Source organism: Trichechus manatus, unplaced genomic scaffold (assembly GCF_000243295.1).
Source record: "Trichechus manatus latirostris isolate Lorelei unplaced genomic scaffold, TriManLat1.0 scaffold00084, whole genome shotgun sequence".
Lineage (NCBI taxonomy): Eukaryota > Metazoa > Chordata > Mammalia > Sirenia > Trichechidae > Trichechus > Trichechus manatus.
In genome coordinates, this window is record NW_004444020.1 from 10,331,351 (window position 1) to 10,353,941 (window position 22,591).

At 41.0% G+C, this 22,591-nt stretch overlaps 1 protein-coding gene across 1 annotated transcript in view; it reads right to left on the bottom strand.

Moving 5' to 3' along the window:
• DZIP1L (DAZ interacting zinc finger protein 1 like) overlaps window positions 1-22,591 on the bottom strand; it is a 49,207-nt gene that overhangs the window by 19,966 nt on the left and 6,650 nt on the right. The window contains exons 3-7 of the mRNA XM_012556979.1: window positions 12,132-12,253; window positions 11,286-11,447; window positions 9,356-9,484; window positions 6,514-6,576; window positions 5,134-5,274 (exon numbers count right to left, since the gene is read on the bottom strand). Coding sequence (XP_012412433.1) covers window positions 5,134-5,274; window positions 6,514-6,576; window positions 9,356-9,484; window positions 11,286-11,447; window positions 12,132-12,253 — 617 coding nt within the window. The remainder of the gene's footprint in view (window positions 1-5,133; window positions 5,275-6,513; window positions 6,577-9,355; window positions 9,485-11,285; window positions 11,448-12,131; window positions 12,254-22,591) is intronic.

Sequence of the window (22,591 nt, forward strand, 5' to 3'; positions counted from 1 at the left end):
GATGGAAACAACCTAGATGCCCATCAACAGATGAATGGATAAACAAACTATGGTACCTACACACAATGGAGTATTATGCAATGATAAAGAACAATGATGAATCTGTGAAGCATCTCATAACATGGATCAGACTGGAGGACATCATGTTGAGTGAAATAAGTCAATCACAAAAGGACAAATATTGTATGAGACTTCTATTGTAAAAACTCGTGAAAAAGTTCACACACAAAAAGTAACAATCTTTGTTGGTTATGAGGGATGGGGGGGTGGGGGGGAATACTAAATAGTCGATAAGTAAGTGGTAACTTCACTGAACTGTAAGACAGTACACAGTACTGGGGAAGCCAGCACAGTTTGTACAAGGAATGGTCATGGAAGGTCCATAGATACTTCCAAACTCCCTGAGGGACTGAATTGTTGGGCAGAGGGCTGTGGGGACCATGGTCTTGGGGAACATCTAGCTCAACTGGCATAACACAGTTTATAAAGACAATGTTGTATATTCTATCTTGGTGAGTAGCGTCTGGGGTCTTAAAAGCCTGTGAGCAGCCATCTGAGATATGCCACTGGTATCACCCCTTCAGGAGCAAGGGAGAATGAAGAGAACAGGATACAAGGAAAAGATTAGTACAAAGGACTAATGGACCACAGCTACCAAGGCCTCCACCAGACTGAGTGCAGTACACTACGTATGCCCGGCTACCACCACTGACTGCTCTGACCAGGATCACAACAGGGGGTTCTGGACAGAGCTGGAGAAGGATGTAGAACACAATTCTAACACACAAAAAAGACCAGATTTACTGGCCTGACAGACACTGGAGAATCCCTGCGAGTATGGCCCCCAGACACCCTTTTAGGTCAGTGGTGAAGTCACTCCCGAGGTTCACCGTTCAGCCAGCGACTGGACAGCCCCATAAAACAAAACGGGACTAATGAGGCACAGTAGTCTACAGACAAGGACTAGAAGGCAGAAGGGGATAGGAAAGCTGGTGATAGGGAACCCAAGGTTGAGTAAGGACAGTGTTGACATGTAGTGGGGTTCTTAACTATTGTCATAGGGCAGTATGTGTACTAACTGTTTAATGAGAAACTATTTTGTTCTGTAAACCTTCATCAAAAGTGAGAATAGAAGCACAACTGGATGAACGTAACCAACGTCACTAAATTGTACATGTAGAAATTTTTGAAATGGTGTATCTTTGGCTATGTATATTTTCATCAAGAAAAAAAGAAGGTCCTCCAAGGTCGAGAAGGGAGAGTGTTGACATGTCATGGGGTTGTTAACCAATGTCATAAAACAATATGTGTACTGACTGTTTAATGAGAAACTGTTCTGTAAATCTTCATCTAAAGTACAATAAACAAAAAAAAATTTTTTTAAAAAGCTAGAAATAGAAATACCATACAATCCAGCAATCCCACTTGTAGGAATATATCCTAGAGAAATAAGAGCTGTCACATGAATAGACATATGCACACTCACGTTCATTGCAGCATTGTTCACAATAGCAAAAAGATAGAAGCAACCTAAATGCCTATCAACAGATGAACGGATAAGCAAACTGTGGTACTTATGCACAATGGAATACTACGCAACGATAAAGAACACTGATGAATCTGTGAAACATCACACAACATGGATGAATCTGGAGGGCATTATGCTGAGTGAAATAAGTCAATCACAAAAAGACAAATACTGTACGAGACCACTGTTATAAAAACTCTGAAATGGTTTCCACACAGAAAGAAACAATCTTTGATGGTTATGAGTGAGGGGTAGGGTGGAGAGGGAAAAACACTAACTAGATAGCAGATAAGGGTAACTTTGATGAAGAGTAAGACAGTATACAATACTCGGGAAGTCAGCACAACTTGACCAGGGCAAAGTCATAGAAGCTTCACAGACACATGCAAATGCCCCAAGGGACTGAGCTACTGAGCTGAGGGCTGGGGACCATGGTCTCAGGGGCCATCTAGCTCAATTGCCTAACAGTCTATAATGAAAATGTTCTACATCCGACTGTAGCGTCTGGGGTCTTAAAAGCCTGGAGTGGTCATCTAAGATACATCTACTGGTCTCATGCCAGCTGGAGCAAAGGGAATGAAGAAAAACAAAGATACAAGGGAAAGATTAGTCCAAAGGACTAATGGGCCACAAAAACCACAATCTCCACCAGACTGAGCCCAGAACAACTAAATGGTGCCTGGCTACCACCACAGACTGTTCTGGCAGGAACCACAATAGAGGGTCCTGGACTGAGCGGGAGAAAAATGCAGAACAAAATTCAAATTTACAAAAAAAAGAAAAAAAATGACCAGGCTTAATGGTCTGACAGAGACTAGAGAAACCCCGAGAGTATGGCCCCCAGATACCCTTTTAACTCAGTACTGAAGTCACTCTTAAGGTTCACTTTTCAGCCAAAGATTAAATAGGTCTATAGGGCCAACAATAACACACGTGAGGGACGTGCTTCATAGTTCAATCATGATATGAGACTAATGGGCACACGAGCCCTAAAGCAAAGACAAGAAGGCAGGAAGGAACAGGAAAACTGAACGAATGGAAACAGGGAACCCAGAGTGGAGAAGGGGAGAGTTTTGTCACATCGAGGGGTTGGCAACCAATGTCACAAAACAATCTGTGTATTAACTGTTTAATGAGAAACTAATTTGCTCTGTAAACTTTCACCTAAAGCACAATTTAAAAAAATTCTTTAATGCTGATTCCTGTCCCCTACACTCCCTCGGAGGGAAAAAAAGAAATCCAGGACAAGTAATATCTGAAGTCAACAGCTGTCAACAGCCGTTTTCTTTTTTCTTTTGCTCTTTTGAGTTTGTTGTTTATTTTGCCATATGGAACAGACAAGGAGAGGAAGTTAATCTTCAGAGTAAAAGAAAAAAAATGAAACAGAGAAAGAAACAAACAGCAGAGGAAAGCACCTGACCAATTCATGTCTCTGGTTCCAGTTTATTCCCAGATTCAGCTGCTCCCCTGCCTTGAGCTCTCTGAGACACACTGTAATTCTTATGACCAATTTCTTCTTCTGCTTAAGCTTGAGTTACCTTTTTGCTACTTACTGTGTCACATACTGAAGTATGATTGATCCAACATCCACTCCCAACTGTTTCCTCCTTGCCTACCTCTCTACTCTAGAAGCTGTAAAACTAATTATTCACTTTCTCAGCTTTCCTTGCAGCTAAAGTTGTCAATGTAAAACAGTTTTGACCAATAAGATATAAACTAAAGTCTTGGGAAGGGGCCTTTTCATCAACATCTTCCATTTAATATGGTTGTGATGCTTGGTGCTATGACAGCCATCTTACAACTATGAGAAGTCAAGCATGAGAACCAAAGTTAACACACTAAAGATGGTGAAAAAGAAAGACAGAGTCTAGATTCCCAACAGCATAATTTTGCAACCAAACCAAGGCCAGGACCTGTCCGACTCTCTTGCTATTAAAATAAAAATTAACCGCTATTAACCTATTCTGTTAACTTAGCCAATGGGTTCCTAATTGAATAACTGCAAAAAAGAGTCCTGATAATACAAGGAGGAAATCTCCAGGTTAGACCCGAGGTGGACACAGCAGTGAAGAGCTAAAAGTGTTTTGGAGGAAACAATGAATAGAAAATCAGCAGAGGAGTGGATTACATATGTTGACTGGGTGAAGTGTGGCTGGGAAAACAGAAAATCCAGGACTACAAGCACAGGAAAAGCAGACTCGACCGGTGAAGTGGGTGCTCAGTACAGGTAAGCTGTGTGGACAGTGGTCCCTGAGGTGGGTGGTGTCAGATCATTCAAGGACCTGAGGCCACAGGAGGGCTCCAAACAGGGAAAGATGCAATCTTCTCTACAGATCTGGGGCTGAGGTGGGGGAGCTGAGTCTGAGCAAGGCAGAGAATTATCAGCAATATGAGTCACAGGGGCCAGTTTTAGGAGGGAGCTACTTAGTGAGTAAGTGCCTTGTCATCACACTGATTTATCAGAAAACCTCATCAGAGGCTTTCAGTTTATGAAAAAAGTATTGGTTAAGAAATTATGCCTCATAACATAGTTTATAAAGAAAATGTTCTACATTTTACTTTGGTGAGTAGCATCTGGGGTCTTAAAAGCTTGTGAGGGGCCATCTAAGATACTCCACTGGTCTCACCCTACCTGGAGCAAGGGAGAATGAAGAAAACCAAAGATACAAGGGAAAGATTAGTTCAAAGAACTAATGGACCACAACTACCAAAGCCTCCACCAGAGAGTCCAGCACAACTAGATGGTGTCCAACTACCATGAATGACTCCTTTGACAGGGATCACAATAGAGGGTCCCATACAGAGCTGGAGAAAAACGTAGAACAAAATTCTAACGCATAAAAAAATACCAGATTACTGGTCTGACAGAGGCTGGAGAAAGCCCAAGAGCATGGCCCCCAGACACCCTTATAGCTCAGTAATGAAGTCACTCCTGAGGTTCACCCTTCAGCCAAAGATTAGACAGGGCTACAAAACAAAACGAGACTAAAGGGGCATACCAGCCCAGGGACAAGGACTAGAAGGCAGAAGGGGACAGGAAAGCTGGTAATGGGGAACCTAAGGTCGAGAAGGGGAGAGCATTGACATGTCGTGGGGTTGGCAACCAATGTCACAAAACACCGTGTGTATTAATTGTTTAATGAGAGGCTAGTTTTCTCTGTAAACCATCATCTAAGTACAGTACAAAGAAAGAAAGAAATTATGCCTGAGAACATAGTATAAGGAGCACAGGCTTTACACTCCACCTGCCTGACTAAGGGTGAGTCTCACCCTGTCATTTATAGAGTGTCCTGTGTGAACTCGAGCAAGGCCCTTAACCTTTTTGTCATTTGTCTAATGAAGACGGGAGGAGGTGATGCCTACCTTAAAGGGCTGTAGTGAGGCTTAATGAGGTAACAAGAACCAAACAGGTACTGGGTATTTAATGTAGTCTCTGTTGATAGAGTTAGCCCATCTTCCAGCAACCCCTAAGGAAGACAGGCACATCTTCAGCCTGGAAGAAGGCAGACTCCTAGTGTCGATGACCCCAGAAGAATCCAAGGAGATTCTCGCAGGAAAGAAGCCAAGGAGCACCAGAACCTGGCTGAGAGGAGGGGTCGACCTACCATCTCCTCCTGGGAGGCGATGAGCCTGGCCTGCTCCTGCAGCTGGGAGCAGAGGGTGCCGGTATGGCACTGGGACTGGGCAGCTGCTTTCCTCTGATCCTGGGACAGGGAGGCCTGGAGCCTCTCATTCTCCTTCTGCAGCTGGTGGGAACAGGATGGTCATCAGTCAGACATCTGCAGGGACCTCTCAGTGCCCTGTGTCTGCAGGCCCCGCACCTGTAGGTAAATGCTGTTGTGGTTTCACCTGAAGCAGAGTAGCAGATTTCCAGAACTGGGCAACTGACTTTCTAACAAAACCACCTTCTAGTCTTTGGACATTTAGAACTGTGCCTGAGGAGAGGTGAGAATTGAATGCAAGCCCCTAAGACCATGGCAGAAAGGGCTCTCATCCAGGTGTGACTGCTCACTTCAGGGCAGTCAGGCAAGTTGAGGCCATTCAAAAATCATCCAATGGATGTTGTTAGGTAAAAAGAAGAGGTGAAGAAAATGTGCTAACAGGCTACTCTGGTGTAAGAACAGAGAGAAAATGAGACTATTTGTTTGTATTTGCCCGAAGAAACTTTAGAAGAATACATAAGAAAACAGTAAAGGTGGTCATCTGTGGGGTGGGTGCTGGATACAGGTAGACAGGGACAGCCAGGAGTGGGACTTTACTCAGTGTACTTTTTTATATTTCTTCTGCTTTTGGAACCATGTGAATGTATTTCTCATTTTTAAATTTTTTTTAAATTTTGAATAAAATAAAATCTCAGATGGGAATTAGTGGGAGCCTCTATACTGCAGTGGGGAGCAGCCACCATGTGGAAGACTGATCCAAGCGTTTTCATCTTCTTAGCTTTCTGCAGACAGAACCTGGGGCTCTTGTCAGCCAACTTCTGCAACTTGACTTCTCCTCTGGAACATTTTTATAGAAGCCGTTTTCTCTGATCTGAGGTCTGCTGCTCTCTGTTCACTGTCCTCCATATCTGAGTCCTTCCATTTGAGCTCCCCCTGAGCTATCACTGAAATCCACAGATACCTGTTTCTCTCCAGGGCAGGATTTCAAAGAAGGGTCCAAACAGAAAATGACCAGGCTATTCACCTCAGGCCTATAGCACTACCTTTCTTGGAGGGCCTGAAAGGGTCAGCACAAAGGGGACCCCACAGAATAATGGATGTGCTGAGATCAGAAGAGAAGGCCTGGAGGTCCTTGCTCCTGACCAGGAAAGCCACTGACAGGGCTGACCACTTCTAGGCATCAATACAGGTCAGCAGTCAGGAACAATATCAGCAGTAAAATATCTGCCAGCCAGTTTGGTGGGGAGGGCAGGTAGGAAGTACTGAATTATAAGAGATGGTCACAGGAAACCAAGCTCCCCCAGGCCACCCGACAAGAGCTACCTCCCTCCTTTGAGCCACATGCTTTTCCTGCAGTTCCTTCATTTTTCTCTTCCACTCCATTTTCTGAAAAAGATTAAAAGTTTATCAAATGGGATCCTCTAAATATTAAAGCATATTATAAAGCTACAGGAATTAAAAAGTACTAGCTCATGATAAGGCAAACAGAGCAATGAAATAGACTAGAAAGCCCAAATAAACATGGGAAAAAATGGAAACTTAGAGGGAGATGGATTATTAAGTAATGGTGTTCGAACACATGGCTGGCTGCCTGGAAAAAATATGAACTTGAATGTTTATTGCACATCTTAAACCAAAATAAATTCCAGGTGGGTCAAAGATTTAAACATAAAAAATAAGACCAATATGCATATCTATGTTCACTGCAGCATTATTCACAATAGCAAAAAGATGGAAACAACCTAAGTGCCCATCAACAAACAAATATATAAATAAAATGTAGTATATACATACAATGGAATACTACACAGCTATAAAGAATAATAATGAGTTTGCAAAACATCTTATAACATGGATGAATCTGGAGGACATTATGCTGAGTGATATAAGTAAATCACAAAAGGACAAATATTATATGATACCACTTTTATAAAAAGACAAAAATAGGTATACATACAGAAATCAAGTTATTTGGTGGTTTCCAGGAATGGAAGGCGGAGGGAGAGGTTAATAACTTTCTAGAAAGTAGACAGTTGTTATTTTTGGTGATGGGAAAGGCAATACCAAATGTGGGTAAAGTGTACATAGTTTCATCAAGGTAAACAATGACACTAAGAAGTACACATGAATAAGGGGTGTTACTGGAAAATGCTATAACATATACAATTTTGCAACAACAGCAGTAACAACCAAAAAAATATGTGAGTGGTTATACAGGTATGCAAATATGTGTATAGGAAGGTATATGTATATATATATGTATGCATGTATAGGTGTATCTGTAGGCATACATATATACATGTTTCAGTGTGCTGCACATATGTTCATATGTATAATAAAGCATGTAGGCGGCACAGTCACAGATACTTCCCAGACATAACCAAATACTTTGCGGGATTGGTTTACTGGTTTTGAAGGCTTAGGACCATAGTCTCATGGGACACTAGGTCAATTGGCATAACAGTCCATAAAGTTTATGTTCTACATCCTAGTTTGGTAAGTAGGGTCTGGGGTCTTAAAAGTTGCAAGTGATTGACCATCTAAGATACAACTATTGGTCTCTACTCATCTGGAGCAAAAGAGAAAGCAAGAAACCAAAGACTCGAAGAAGCTAGTCTACAGGACTAATTGCCTTTTGGAACCATGGCCTCATCTATCCTGAGACCAGGACTACAACTAGCAAACATACTGACCAGGGACATAATAGATGGTCCTCGATAGAATGGGAGAAAATTGTAGAACGAAACTCAAATTCTTTAAAAACAGCAGACTTACTGGTCCCCAGACTATCACCCTGAGATACCCTTTAAACTTTGAACTAAAACCACTCTCGGAGGTCACCTTTCAGCTAAATAACAGATTGACTCATAAAATAAACAATATCACCCGTGAGTACTGTGCTCCTTTAAAAAAAAATTATCAATATGAGACCAAATGGTTAATATTTACCCTAAAGCAAAGATGAGAAGGTCGGTGGGCAAGGGTGGATAGGGAAGCTGGATTAATGGAAATGGAACAACCAGAACAGAAATAATGAGAATGTTGACACAATGTGGAAAATGTAACCAATGTCACTGAACAATATGTATATAAGCTGTTAAATGAGAACCTAATTTGCAGTGTAAACTTTCATCAAAAACACAATAAAATGCTTTAAAAAATAAAAATAATTTATCACTTAAAAAATAATAACTAAATAATAAGGCCATAAAGGTACTAAACAAAAAAGACATGGAAGATTTTTTTTTAATCCCAGAGTGGGGAAGGCCACAAAGAAAAGATTGATAAATTTATAATTTTGACCATATAAACACTTTAAATTTTTGCATGGCCAACCCCATGATAAACCAAGTTGAAGAACCCATAGAAAACTGGGCAAAATAGCCTAACAAGAACAGCATATGGTTAATTTCCATGCCTTATACAAACACTAATTGGTAAGTAAAGCACCATTAATAGAAGAGTAGGCATAGGATGTGAACATAGTTCATAGACAAAGAATGGCTTTTTTAAAATGTGAAACTTGTGGAAAGCTAGACACTAAGCTCTTTCTCAACAAACTTGGAAAGCAGAAACAGAAGCACATGATTTATTGACTGTGCCTATTGTCCTTCCTTGTCACTGAATTCATCAGTGAACAGATCATCATATAAATGGACTGCAGTAAGATTCATTCAGTGTGGCTGCAGCTGTCTCCCACAGGCTTGCAAGAGCAGATTGTGCACATCTCCTCCCAACTCCATATACAGTGACCTCATACTGGTAACTTGAAATCATCCACGGTGGGAATATTTACACCATGGAAACTGGCAAATGCTACACATCAGGGCTTTTTTATTCTGGAGAACTGGTTATTAAACACCACTGAATCCATCCCAAATATCTTGAAATCAGGAGACTACTACACTTTCTAAGAGTTGTTTTCAACTGGATTGAGATCAAAATGAGGGCAGAGGTGCCAAATAGGAGGCACAGCTGTATGTATTTTGAAAAAGAGCCCCAGTGAATCTGATATTGCACACGTGCATATCACCACCCTCACCTGAGAACCCTATTCTAAGCGTTCATGTGTTTGCAGAACTTATCTAAATCCATCCAGCAGAACAAGAGACCAAACATGGTTCTTGGCCAGATCTGGGAAGAAAAGCATGGGGCATCAGCTCACCTGAATTTCCATCTTCTCCCTCAAGGCCCGGAGCTCTTGTGCCTGCCTGAGTCGCTCCTCAGACTCCTCGTCCCTCAGGGACCCAAGGTTGGACTCTGCCACGCTGTGGGACTGCAGCGCCTGCAGTTTCTGAAAAGTCCAGGACAGTTTTATTTAGATAACCATCTGATCATGATGTCTTTTATATCTTGAGCTGCATCTGAAGGGCACACCTTATCTCAACCAAGAACTTCCAACTAAATACTTACATGCCTGCAAATATTCACTAAAAATCAGCATTCCCCTTCACTAGAGTTCTCCTACAGGCTGAGAACAGTTAACGTACTTGACTGATAACCAAAGGTTGAAGGTTCGAGCACGCCCAAAGGCGTCTCAAAAGAAAGGCCTAGCGGTTTGCTTCTGAAAAACCACCACTGAAAACTCAATGGAGCACAGTTCTACTCTGACATACCTGGGGTCACCATGAGTCGGAATCGACTTGATGGCAACTGGTTCTCTTTAGAGTTCTCCTGAGGGGTTAGCCCTTGTACAGGAGAAGCAGGTTCCCATGGAAGAACAGAATTCAAGAGTGTAATTTCAAATTCACTGAAATTCTGCTGTACTCAAAACCCAAGCTTGCCTGATGGAATCAGTAGTTAAGAAATCAAACAACGCATATTGCAGTGATAACTCAGCTAGCACTGTGTCAGGGGAAGCGTGTGAGTCAGAGGAGGTTTAGGTGAGCTCTGTAATGATGCACACAGAGATGGGTGTTAGGAGCATGCTCCATATTGTGGAGCAGCACCCTGTCTTCCACAAGTCATCCCTGACCAGTGTTGGGGAACATTTAGGATGAGAGGGCTAGGGCCATTATAGATTACTCACACACCCCACAGCCCTCCATCCTCAACTCTCCATCTCAGACTGAGATGGTGGATCACCCAACACTCCAAGCATCTCCTATGACAATCCTCTTTTGGGAAAGTTACCTGGGTGTTTCTTTAGGCAAAAAGTAGAATGACTGTGAAAAACACCAGAAGTCAGTTTTCTATCAAAACACAAGAAAAGATTTTCCTTGATCTCAGGAGAGCTAATGAGAGCTAAATGCATTTTGAAAATATTTTTCCTCAAAACTTTTCCCTGACACAATTTTAGTCATACAGGCTTGTATGGAAAGATATGGTCCAGTGATAAGTTTAATAAAGTTTTCCTGAATAAACTTGATAGTACATCCAGTAGAAAAATAGGGTCTTTGGAGTTTGAAGAGCTAGGTTCAAATCCCAGCTCCATCTCTTACTGGCTGTATGATCTTGGGAAAGTTACTTGGCCTCAATCTCCTTACCTGCAAAGGAAGACTGATAATAGCTTTTTTTTTTAAGAACATTAAAAAAGAAATTAATAAACTAATAATGTACCCAGACTGAGAATGTTATGGTTGTTTGGTTGTTATGAAAATAAAAAGTTAGTGTGCACAAACTGCTCTGCACAGGGGCTGGAAAATACTAAGTACAATCAGTAAATATTAGCTGTTATGTGTATCCCCCACAGAGCCCAACAGCATGTCTGGCAGTTTCTTGGGAGAAAAATGCATTCACTTAAATTTTGTCTCATTTCTTGTCCAGTCACAAAAAACCCTTTGCAAAAATAAGAATAATATCTAGGGAGTTCTTGCTATACACCAGATACTGTTCTAAGTGCTGCATATGTGCTAATTTAATCCTTTCAAGCAACCTATCTTATAAAAAAGAAACTGAGGCACTGAGAGGTTATGTAACTCACCCAAGGTCATACAGCCAGTATGTGATGGAGCAAGGATTCAAATCCAGATCCTGGCCTCTGGAATCTGGCCTCACATGGAAGATGAAATAAAACTTGTACAAACTAAGAAATGAATTTTGAGAATAAGTAGACTTTCAACAAAAGCACTTTGAAAAGCTTTTATGTAGGGTACCTCTTCTAGCATAGAGTTCTGGTTGGCAACGCTTTTAAATTCATCCCAAAATAACTTCTTTAGCTTGTCTATTTCCCCATAAAGCTTGGTCCTCTCTTTTTCTTTCCATTCATCAAATTCTTTCTTAGCTTCTATTTCCTTCTCACGAATGATCTCTGCCTCCTACAAAGAAAAGCAAGCACAATGGAATCATTAATTTCACATTATGGCAAGTATTTACCGAGGACCTGCTAGGGAGACCCAAAGAAAATTTTTCCCATAGTCCCCATTGTTTAGACTTGGAGTGGGCCACAGTCTTATTTAAACTGTAAAGTCCCTTGATGATAGGAATCATGTCTTCTCTCTCTTTATATCCCTCCCAATGCCTGGCATAGTTGGTGCTCAGTAAATGCATTCTGAGTAAATGAATAATGAAGGAATAAATGAAGAAATGAATAAGGCAAGTTTATGCATTTTCATTCTACAAATATTTATTGGGCATCTCCTCTGGGCTGGGTTCTGGAGCTTTTAGAATCAGACCCAGTCTTTGTCCTCAAACAGCCAGCTAACAGAACAGTGTAAGAAGTTAAAATTCAGGTTGGAATGCCCTCAGAGAGTGCTGAATAATGCAGGAGACTGCAACTCTCCGCTCCACTTTTGGCCATACAGGTCTCACAAAAGAATTTAATTTTCCTTTCCAGGCTACCTAAAATCATTCGTCAAGTCTGGAAAGGTGTCATTCCAGCTCTGACTCCCAGCTCTGGGAAAGCCAGCAGGAATTTTGGCCCCAGGGAATAGATAAGCCTCATGGGTCTCCTGAGTAGTCATCCATCCCAAGTCTCCCTGACGTTTCTTCTCCATGTCCACCTGGAGCTGCCGCTGCCTCTCAGCCCTCCTCTGGGTTTCCAGCTCTTCTTGGGTCCGCTTCAGCTTGGCCCGCAGCTCTTCCAGCATCTCTTCCACTGGCTGTTCTTCCTTCTTCTGTTTTCCTGTGGGGTCCATACAAAGACAGGGTGACCAAGTTAAATCAAAAAGGCAATAAAGTATTCCTAGCCTCTGTAGTCACACCTCAGTCTAAGACCAGCTCTGCCACTTAGTAGGTTGACCTTGGGCAGATTACATAACTTCCTTGATCCTCAGTTTCTCCAAACTGCAAAATGGGATAATAAACCAAAAAGACCAAACCCATTGCCGTTGAGTCGATTCCAACTCTTAATGACCCTATAGGACAGAGTGGAACTGCCCCATAAGGTTTCCAAGGAGCGGCTGGTGGATTCGAACTGCTGACCTTTTGGTTAGCAGCCAAGCTCTTAACCACTGCACCACCAGGGTTCCAAAATGAGATAATAATAGCATCTAATTCAGAGAATTGTTATGAGGATGTAATGTGATAATAATGCAAGGTGCTTAGCATAATGCCTGGCATGATAGTTCAATAACTAAACCACATACTGGTAAAGCAAGAGTTAAGGATTAGTGAGAAAGACAACAATTGTACTTAAACATTTACTACTATTTAACATACATTTAGTGATTATTAGATAGATGGTGCTATTATTAAAACTCTAAGCCTTTTCTTTGACATGTTTTTCTCAGGTTGGACTTTTGGAAATAAGCAATTTTTAGATGCAGTAGAAATTAATTCCGTTTAATTAAGTGATTTGAAGTGAGTGTAGAACAGGAGCGCTGGAGCATCTGGGAAGCTTCCTGCCTGAGAACAAAAAGGTCATGAATATAACATACCAAAAGTTTTCTTGAGAACAAATTTTCTCTCCCCTTGTAGCACTTTACATCAAGGAAATAATCAGGGATATGCATAAATATTTACAACCAAGAATGTAAACCATACTGTGATTTATAATAGGGAAATTTTTGAGTAACCTAGTGTCATGGATTGAATTATGTCCCCCCAAAAATGTGTGTATCACTTTGGCTGGGCCATGATTCCTGGTACTGTGTGATTTTCCTATATGTTGTAAACCTGCCTCTATGATGTTAATGAGGGAGGATGGGTGGCAGTTGTGTTAGTAAGGCATGACCTGATCTACAAGACTGGATTGTGTCCTGAGGCAATCTCTTGAGATAGATATAAAAGACAGAAGTGAACAGTGAGACAGGGGGACCTCATACCATCAAGAAAGCAGTGCCAGGAGCAGAGCGCGTCCTTTGGACTGGGGTCCCTGTGCCGAGAAGCTCCTAGTCTGGGGGAACACTGATGAGAAGGCAGACAGAGAGAAAAAGCCTTCCCCTGGAGCTGACACCCTGAATTTGGACTTTTAGCCTACTTTGATTGTGAGGAAATAAACTTCTCTTCGTTAAAACCATCCACTTGTGGTATTTCTGTTATAGCAGCACTAGATGACTAATTATAGCAGCACCGGATGACTAAGACACCCATATATTCAAGAGGAGGAAACTGTCAAATATGATAGGCATATGATGGAATACTATTCAGATATTTAAAAATCATGCTTTTAGGGAGAGGTGAAGCCAACATGGCACTATAGATGGAAGCACCATGCTGTCCCTCCACACCAAACACCTGAAAAACTAAGTAAAACAGAGACAGATGTCAATCCTGGAATCCTAAGCATCAAATGAAGAGGTAAAGAACTCAACCAAGCACCAAATGGAATAAGAAACTGACAGAGAACAGAGAGCAAGGAGAGGTATGGAGTGGAAGTCCATTACAAGCTAACAAAGCACAGATTTGCCATCTTGAACTCCTCAGTCACTGAGATCAGTGAACAGAGAGTATGAGAAGATAGCTTCAAGGAGCTGCCAGCAGGAGACAGTGTACTTGGTAACCAGTGATACACGCTTTCCCACCCCTCACCCTTCTTCCCCCTGCTCAGCCTCTGCCACTTCCCTGCAGGTCAGTCGGCCAGGAAGGCACTGGCTCCATGCTGCTTGGATTTGCCCTGCCCACACTGGCCAGCTCCTTCACTGCTATTTTTTTTGTTGCTGTTGTTGCTTTTTTCAGCTTCTTTTGGTTTCTTCTCTCACTTTCACCTCCGCCCCTTCCTTTCTCTCGAAAACCTGGCTCCGTGTCCCATCTCACTTCTTCCTGACAGACTGAAGCACCCCTCGGCTGAGGAACCACTTCCTTGGTTCGCACCGCCATGCTGGTGGGATCCTTGGGGGTGTTTTTTTTTTTCTCTTTTTCTTTTTCCCTTTTTGTTTCTCTTCATTTCTCGGTTTCTACTCTCTCTCTACTTTCCTTCTTTTCCTGTCTCCTGAATACCTGGAGCTGTGTGCCATCTCTACCCTCCTAGACAGACTGTGCCACATGGCTTGGGAGCAACCTCCCCAGTCGACACTGCCACACCAGTGGGATCCCTAGGGGGAATTTCATTTATTTATTTTTATTAATTTTTTCTTTTTTCCTTTTTGTTTTTCTTCATTTCTTGGTTTCTCGTCTCCTGAATACCTGGCACTGTGTGCCATCTCTGCCCCTTCTAGACAGGCTGTGCAGTGCCTAGCAGATTGGGAGCCACTTCCCTAGTCCACACCACCAAGCCAGTGGGCTCTCTTGGGGATTTTTTTTTTTTTTTGTCTCTTTCTACCATCTTTCTCTTCTTTTCTCCTGAACACCTGGCACCATGTGCCATCTCCGCCCCCTCTAGATGGGCTCTGCAGTGCCTAGTGGCTTGGGAGGCCCTTCCCTGGTCCATGCCATCAAGCAAGAAGGCTCCCTTGGGGATTTTTTTTCAATTTCTTCTCTCTCCCTACCTTCTTTCCCTTTTTTTCTCCTGAATACCTGGTACCATGTGCCATCTCTGCCCTTTCTAGACAGGCTGTGCCATGCCACATGGCTGGAGAGCCACTTCCCCAGTCCACGCCATCACACCAGTGGGGTCCCTTGGGGCATCATTTTTTTTTCTCTTTTCTCTTTTCTTGTCTCCCTCTACCTTCCTATCCTACCTTTCTCCCGAACAACTGGGGCCATGTGCCATCTCTGCTCCTTCTTGACAGGCTGTGCAGTGCCACTTGGCTGGAGACCAGCTTCCAGTGGGCTCGAGGCTTTTTTTTTTTTTTTTTTTTTCCTTCTCTCTACTTTTTTTCCTTGGTTTCTTGACTTTCTCTACCTCCCTTCCTTTACTTCCTCCCAACCACCTGGCATCTTTTTTTCTTTTTTTCTCGGTTTCCTATCTCTCTATACATTTCTTCCATTCCTTTCTCCCGATTACCTAGCCATGTGTGCCTCTTTCTCATTTTTTTTAAAATCTAGTTTCTTATCATTCCTCCCTTCCTTTCCTTTCTCCTGCCTATCTAGCTTCGTGTGCCATATCTGTCCCTTCTTGACAGGCTATGCCTCATCACCTGGCTAGAAAGCCAACAGCACACAGCTTCCCCAGCTCTACGCCACTCTAACAACAGGCTCCATCACCACTTTTTTTTTCTTTTTTGCCTCTTCCTTCTCTCTTCTCTTTCTCTTGTTTCCCACACACACTTAGCTCCACACATCACAACTTCGAACCTCCCTCCTGCCTATCTGCACCATGTGCTGAAGACTGGACCCCCAAACAGCACAGGCACAGTCTACCGGAACCTGTCCTGCACTGGCCCCCCAACCAGGCCCTGTCAGCCCCAGTACATGCCACATAAAAACCCATCCCAGTCCCTCACCTTCTGCTGGACCTGTCCTGCTGTACTATAGCAGAGCAACTGGCCCTGCCCATTGGACAAGGTGGTGAGAAGTATCATGCCCACGGATGAGCAAACAACAAAGAACGCCAAGCCCTACTGCTCAGACATAACCAAATAAAACAAAAAAGCAGTGTGAAACAAATATACAATTGATAAACAAAGAAAATAACTACAGAATGTACCGAAGAGAGCAGACAATACCAAAACATATAAAAAAACAGGACAAGATGATCCCAGTAGGTGCCCAAATAAAACACCAGATGACCTTCAGTAGCAAAAAAAGCACTGGAACTACCTGATGGGGAAATCAAATCTCTAATATTCAGCACTATCCAAGAGTTGAAGCAAAAAGCAGACAAAAATGAGGAAAAAATAGACAAAATCATGGAATATGCAGAGAAAATCATGGAAAAGACAGATAAAACAATGGAAGAATTCAGGAAAATAATATAGGAACAAAATGTCAAAAGAAATTGACAACTAGAAATCATACAAAAATAGCAATTAGAGATCCAAAAATTAAACAACAAAACTTCAGAAATGGACAGTGTCATAGAAGGTCTGAGGAGCAGGTGTGAAACAATGGAAGACAAGATCAACGAAATTAAAGACAAACATTTGGATATCACTTTGAGGAAAAATCAGAAAAAAAGAACCAAGAAAAATGAAGAAACCCTGAGAATGATGTGGGATACAATCAAAAGCAAAAATTTGCAAGTGATCGGAGTCCCAGAACAGGGGGAGAAAACGGAAAACACAGAGGGGATCATTGAAGAACTGCTGACAGAAAATTTCCCTAATATCATGAAAGATGAAAAGCTGACCATCCAAGAAGTTCAACGAACCCTATATACAATAAACCCCAAAAGAAAATCACCAAGGCATATCATAATCACACTCGCTAAAACCAAAAATAAAGACTCCTGAGAACACCTCAAGAAAAACGGAAAGTCACATACAGAGGGGAAACAAGACTAAGCTTTGATTATTCGGCAGAAACCTTGCAGGCAAGAAGCCAATGGGATGATATATATAAAATCTTGAAAGAAAAAATTGCCAACCAAGAATAATATACCCTGCAAAACTGGCTCAAATATGATGATGAATGGACCACAACTACCACAGCCTCTGCCAGACTGAGATCAGCACAACTAGATGGTGCCTGGCTACCACCACTGACTTCTCTGACAGGGATCACAATAAAGGGTCCTGGATAGAGCTGGAGAAAAATGTAGAACAAAATTCTAACTCACAAATAAAGACCAGACTTACTGACCTGCCAGAGATTGGAGAAACCCTGAGAGTATGGCCCCTGGACACCGTTTTAGCTCAGTAATGAAGTCACTCCTGAGGTTCACCCTTCAGTCAAAGATTAGACAAGCCCATAAAACAAAATGAGACAAAAGTGGCACACCAGCACAGAGGCAAGGACTAGAAGGCAGGAGGGGACAGGAAAGCAGGTAATAGGGACATGAAAGCAGGTAATAGGGAACCCAAGGTCAAGAAGGGAGAGTGTTGACATGTCGTGGGCTTGGTAACCAATGTCACAAAACAATCTGTGCACTAATTGTTTAATCAGAAGCTAGTTTGTTCTGTAAATCTTCATCTAAAGTACAATAAAAAAAATATGTTGGTGAAATTAGGACATTTCCAGACAAACAGAAACAAGGGAATATGTAAAAACCAAACCAAACTTACAAGAATTATTAAAGGGAGTCCTTCAGTCTGAGAACAAACAGCATCAGATGATAGCCTGAATCTAGGACACAAGACTGCATCAGCCAGATACTAACCTAGGTAATGAACTCCCAAAGATTAATCAAAACTAAAAGATTTACAACAGGGAACCAGAGAGGTTAACCTGTAAATGACAACAACATCAGAACAATAAAAGAGGGAATAAATGGTGTAGGTATAGAACTTTTCGAATGGAGAGGAAGGCAAGGCTATACCAAGTAATAAAAGACTGGTTCAAACTTACGAAAATAAGGGTAAATTTCAAGGTAACCACAAAGAAAGTTACTAAACCTACTCATCAAAATAAAGAAGAAAAATATAAAGTCTCAGTAAACACAAAATCTACAAAAATGAAAGAAATGAAAAAAAATTCACAAACAAAAGGAATTCAGCACAGGAAAGTAAGAGGAACAAAGAAAACATCAGCACCACAAAAAAAAGCCCTACAAAATGACAGCAATAAACTCACACTTATCAATAATTATACTGAATGTAAATGGCCTAAATGCACCCATAAAGATTCGGAAAGTGACAGAATGGATAAAAATACAGGATCCATCAATATGTTGTCTACAAGAGACACACCTTAGAAACAAAGACATTAATTTATTAAAAATCAAAGGATGGAAAAAATATATCAAGCAAACAGCTATCAAAAAAGGAGTGGCAATACTAATCTCAGATTAAATAGACTTTAAAACAAAATCCACCATAAAAGACAAAGAAGGACACTATATAACAATTAAGCGGATGGTCCATCATGAAGACATAACCATAATAAACATCTATGCACCCAATTACAGGGCTCTGAAACACGTAAAACAAAGTCTAACAGCACTGAAAACAGAAACTGACAGTTCCACAATTATAGTAGGAGACTTCGACACACCACTCTCAGTAAAGGACAGAACATCTAGAAAGAAACTCAACAAAGATACAGAATATCTAAAGGCCACAATCAGCCAACTTGACCACATGCACACACATAGAACACTCCACCCAAGAGCTGCAAAATACACCTTCTTTTCCAACACACATAGAACATTCTCCAGAACAGACCACATCTTAGGCCACAAAACACCCTCAACTAAATCCAAAACAGTGAGATAATACAAAGTATCTTCTCTGATCACTACGCCATCAAAGTAGAAATTAACAACAGGAAGAGCAAGGAAAAAATCAATTACATAGAAACTGAATAACACCCTGCTTAAAAACCACTGGGTAATAGAAGAAATCATAGATGGAATCAAAACATTCCTAGAATCAAACGAAAATGAAAACACACTTACCTAAACCTCTAGAACACAGCAAAGGCACTCCTCAAAGGTAAATTTATAGCAATAGATGCACACATCAAAAAAGAAGAAAGGGACAAAATCAAAACATTAGCTACACAACTAGAACAAATAGAAAGAGAAGAGCAAAAGAAGCCCACAGCCACCGGAAGAAAGGAAATAAAAAACACCAGAGCAGAAATAAATGAAATAGAGACTAGAAAAACAATAGAAAAAAATCAACAAAACCAAAAGTTGGTTCTTTGAAAGAATCAACAAAATCAACAAACCACTGGCCAAACTGACAAAAGAAAAACAGGACAGGACGCAAACAAACCAAATAAGAAATGAAATGGGGGGCATTACAACAGACCCAACTGAAATAAAAAGGATCACAACAGAGTACTATGAAAAACTATACTCCAATAAATTTGAAAACCTAGAGGAAATGGACAAATTTCTAGAAACACACTACCTACCCAAACTAACACAAAATGATGTTGAAAAACTGAACAGAGCCATAAGAATAGAAGAAATTGAAAACGTAATTTAAAAACTTCCAAATAAAAAAAAGCCCTGACCCAGATGGCTTCACTGGAGAATTCTACCAAACATTCAGAGACGAGCTTACACCAGTACTACTCAAACTATTTCAGAACACAGAAAATGAAGGAATACTTCCAAATTCATTCTATGGAGCCAGCATAACCCTGATACCAAAACCAGGCAAAGACACCACAGAAAAACAAAATTACAGAACAATAGCTCTCATTTCTTAGGGTGGGTTCTCTGGAGAAACAAAACCAGTAAAGTGTATAAATATAGAGAGAAAGAGATTTATATCAAGGAAATGGCTCAAATGATTGTAAAGGCTGGGAAGTCCCCAGTCCATGGATCAGGATAGAGGCTTCTCCTGATTCACGTAGCCACAGGGGCTGGAGAACCCAAGATTGGCAGGTCAAAGAGCAGGGCTCTTGCTCACGGCTGTGAAGATCAATGAATTCCAAGATCGGCAGATAAGGTATTAGCTCAAGTCCCAAGAACCAGAGGTCAGACAAACAGGAGGCAGCTGCAGCATCCAGAGTAGGCAAAAGCAAGAACATCCACTTATATTTGGATACAGGCCACACGCCCAAGGAAACTCCCTTTCAACTGATTGGCTACTCACAGCAGATCCCATCATGGGGGTGATCACATATGAACACTGAGAATCATAGCCCAGCCAAGTTGACACACAATCTTAACCATCACACTCATGAATATAAATGCAAAAATTCTCAACAAAATTCTAGCCAATAGAATTTAGCATCATATCAAAAAAATAATACACCACAACCAAGTGGGCTTCATGCCAGGTATGCAAGGATGGTTCAACATTAGAAAATCAATCAATGTAATCCACCACATAAATAAAAGAATCACATGATCATCTCAATCAACACAGAAGAGGCATTCAGCAAAGTCCAACACCATTCCTGATTAAAAAAACTCTCAATGAAATAGGTATAAAAGGGAAGTTCCTCAACATAATAAAGGGGATCTGTACAAAACCAACAGCCAACATCATTCTTAATGGAGAGAGGCTGAAAACATTCCCCTTGTGAACAGAAACAAGACAAGGATGCCCCTTATCACCAATCCTATTTAACATTGTGCTGGAAGTCCTAGCTAGAGCAATAAGGCAAGAAAAAGAAATAAAGGGCACCCAAATTGGTAACAAAGAAGTAAATCTGTCCCTATTTGTGGATGCTATGATACTATACAGAGAAAACCCAAAAGACTCCATGAGAAAACTACTGGGACTAATAGAAAGATTCAGCAGAGTAGCAGGATACAAGATAAACATACAAAAATCAGCTGGATTCCTGTACACCAATAAAGAGAACTACAAAAAGGAAATCAGGAAAACAATACCATTTATAATAGCCCCTAAAAAATAAATAAATAAAATACTTAGGAATAAACCTAACCAGGGATGTAAAAGACCTATACAAAGAAAACTACAAAACACTACTGCAAGAAACCAAAAGAGATCTACATAAATGGAAAAACATAACATGCTCATGGATAGGTAGACTCAACACTGTGAAAATGTCAATTCTACCCAAACAATCTACAAATACAATGCAATCCTGCTCCAAATACCAACAGCATTCTGTAAAGAGATGGAGAAACTAACCATTTACCTTATATGGAAAGGGAAGAGGCCCCAGGTAAATAAAGCACTATTGAAGAATAAAGTGGGAGGACTTGTACTACCTGAGCTCAGAATCTACTATACAGCTATGGTAGTCAAAACACCCTGGTACTGGTACAACAACTGATACATTGACCAATGGAACAGAATTGAGAACCCAGAAGTATATTCACCCACCTACTGTCACCTGATCTTCCACAAGGGCCCAAAGTCCATCAAATCAGGAAAAGACAGTCTTTTTAACAAATAGTGCTGGCAAAGTGGATGTCCATCTGCAGAAAAATGAAACAGGATCCATACCTCACACTATACACAAAAATTAATTTTAAATAGATCAAAAACCTAAATATAATACCAAAAACTGTAAACATCATAGAAGAAAAAACAGGATCAATGCTAGAGGCCCAAATACACAACATTAACAGAATACGAACCATAACTAACAACACACAAACTCCAGAACATAAACTAGATAGCGGGGATCTTCTAAAAATTAAACACTTATGCTCATCAAAAGAATTCACCAAAGGAGTAAAAAGAGAACCTACAGACTAGAAAAAAAATTTTGGCTACTGCAAATCCGACAAAGGTCTAATCTCTAAAATCTACAGGAAAATCCAACACCTTTAAAACAAAAAGACAAATAATCCAATTAAAAAATGGGCAAAGGAAATGAAGACACTTCACCAAAGAAGACATTCAAGCAGCTAACAGACACATGAGGAAATGCTCATGATCACTAGCCATTAGAGAAATGCAAATCAAAACCGCAATGAGACACCATCTCACCCCGACATTACTGGCAGAAATAAAAAAAAAAAAACAAAAACACAAAATAACAAATGTTGGAGAGGTTGTGGGGAGATCAGAACACTTATGCACTGCTGGGGAGAATGCAAAATGATACAACCATTTTGGAGATGATATGGCACTTCCTTAGAAAGCTAGAAATAGAAATACCATACGATCCAGCAATCCCACTCCTAGAAACATATCCTAGAGAAATAAGAGCCATCACACAAATAGACATATGCACATCCATGTGCACCACAACACTGTTCACAGGAGCAAAAAGATGGAAATAACCTAGATGCCCATCAACAGATGAATGGATAAACAAACTATGGTACATATACACAATGGAGTATTATGCAACGATAAAAAACAATCATAAATCTGTGAAGCATCTCATAACATGGATCAGACGGGAGGACATTATGCTGAGTGAAATAAGTCAATCACAAAGGGACAAATATTGTATAAGACCTCTACTGTAAAACTCATGAAAAAGTTTACACCCAAAAAGAAACAATCTTTGTTGGTTACAAGGGATGGGGGCGGGGAACTAAATAGACAATAGATAACTGGTAACTTTGGTGCAGGGAAAGACAGTACACAATGCTGGGGAGGCCAGCACTGCTTGTACGAGGAAAGGTCCTGAAAGCTCCCTAGGCACACTTAAACTC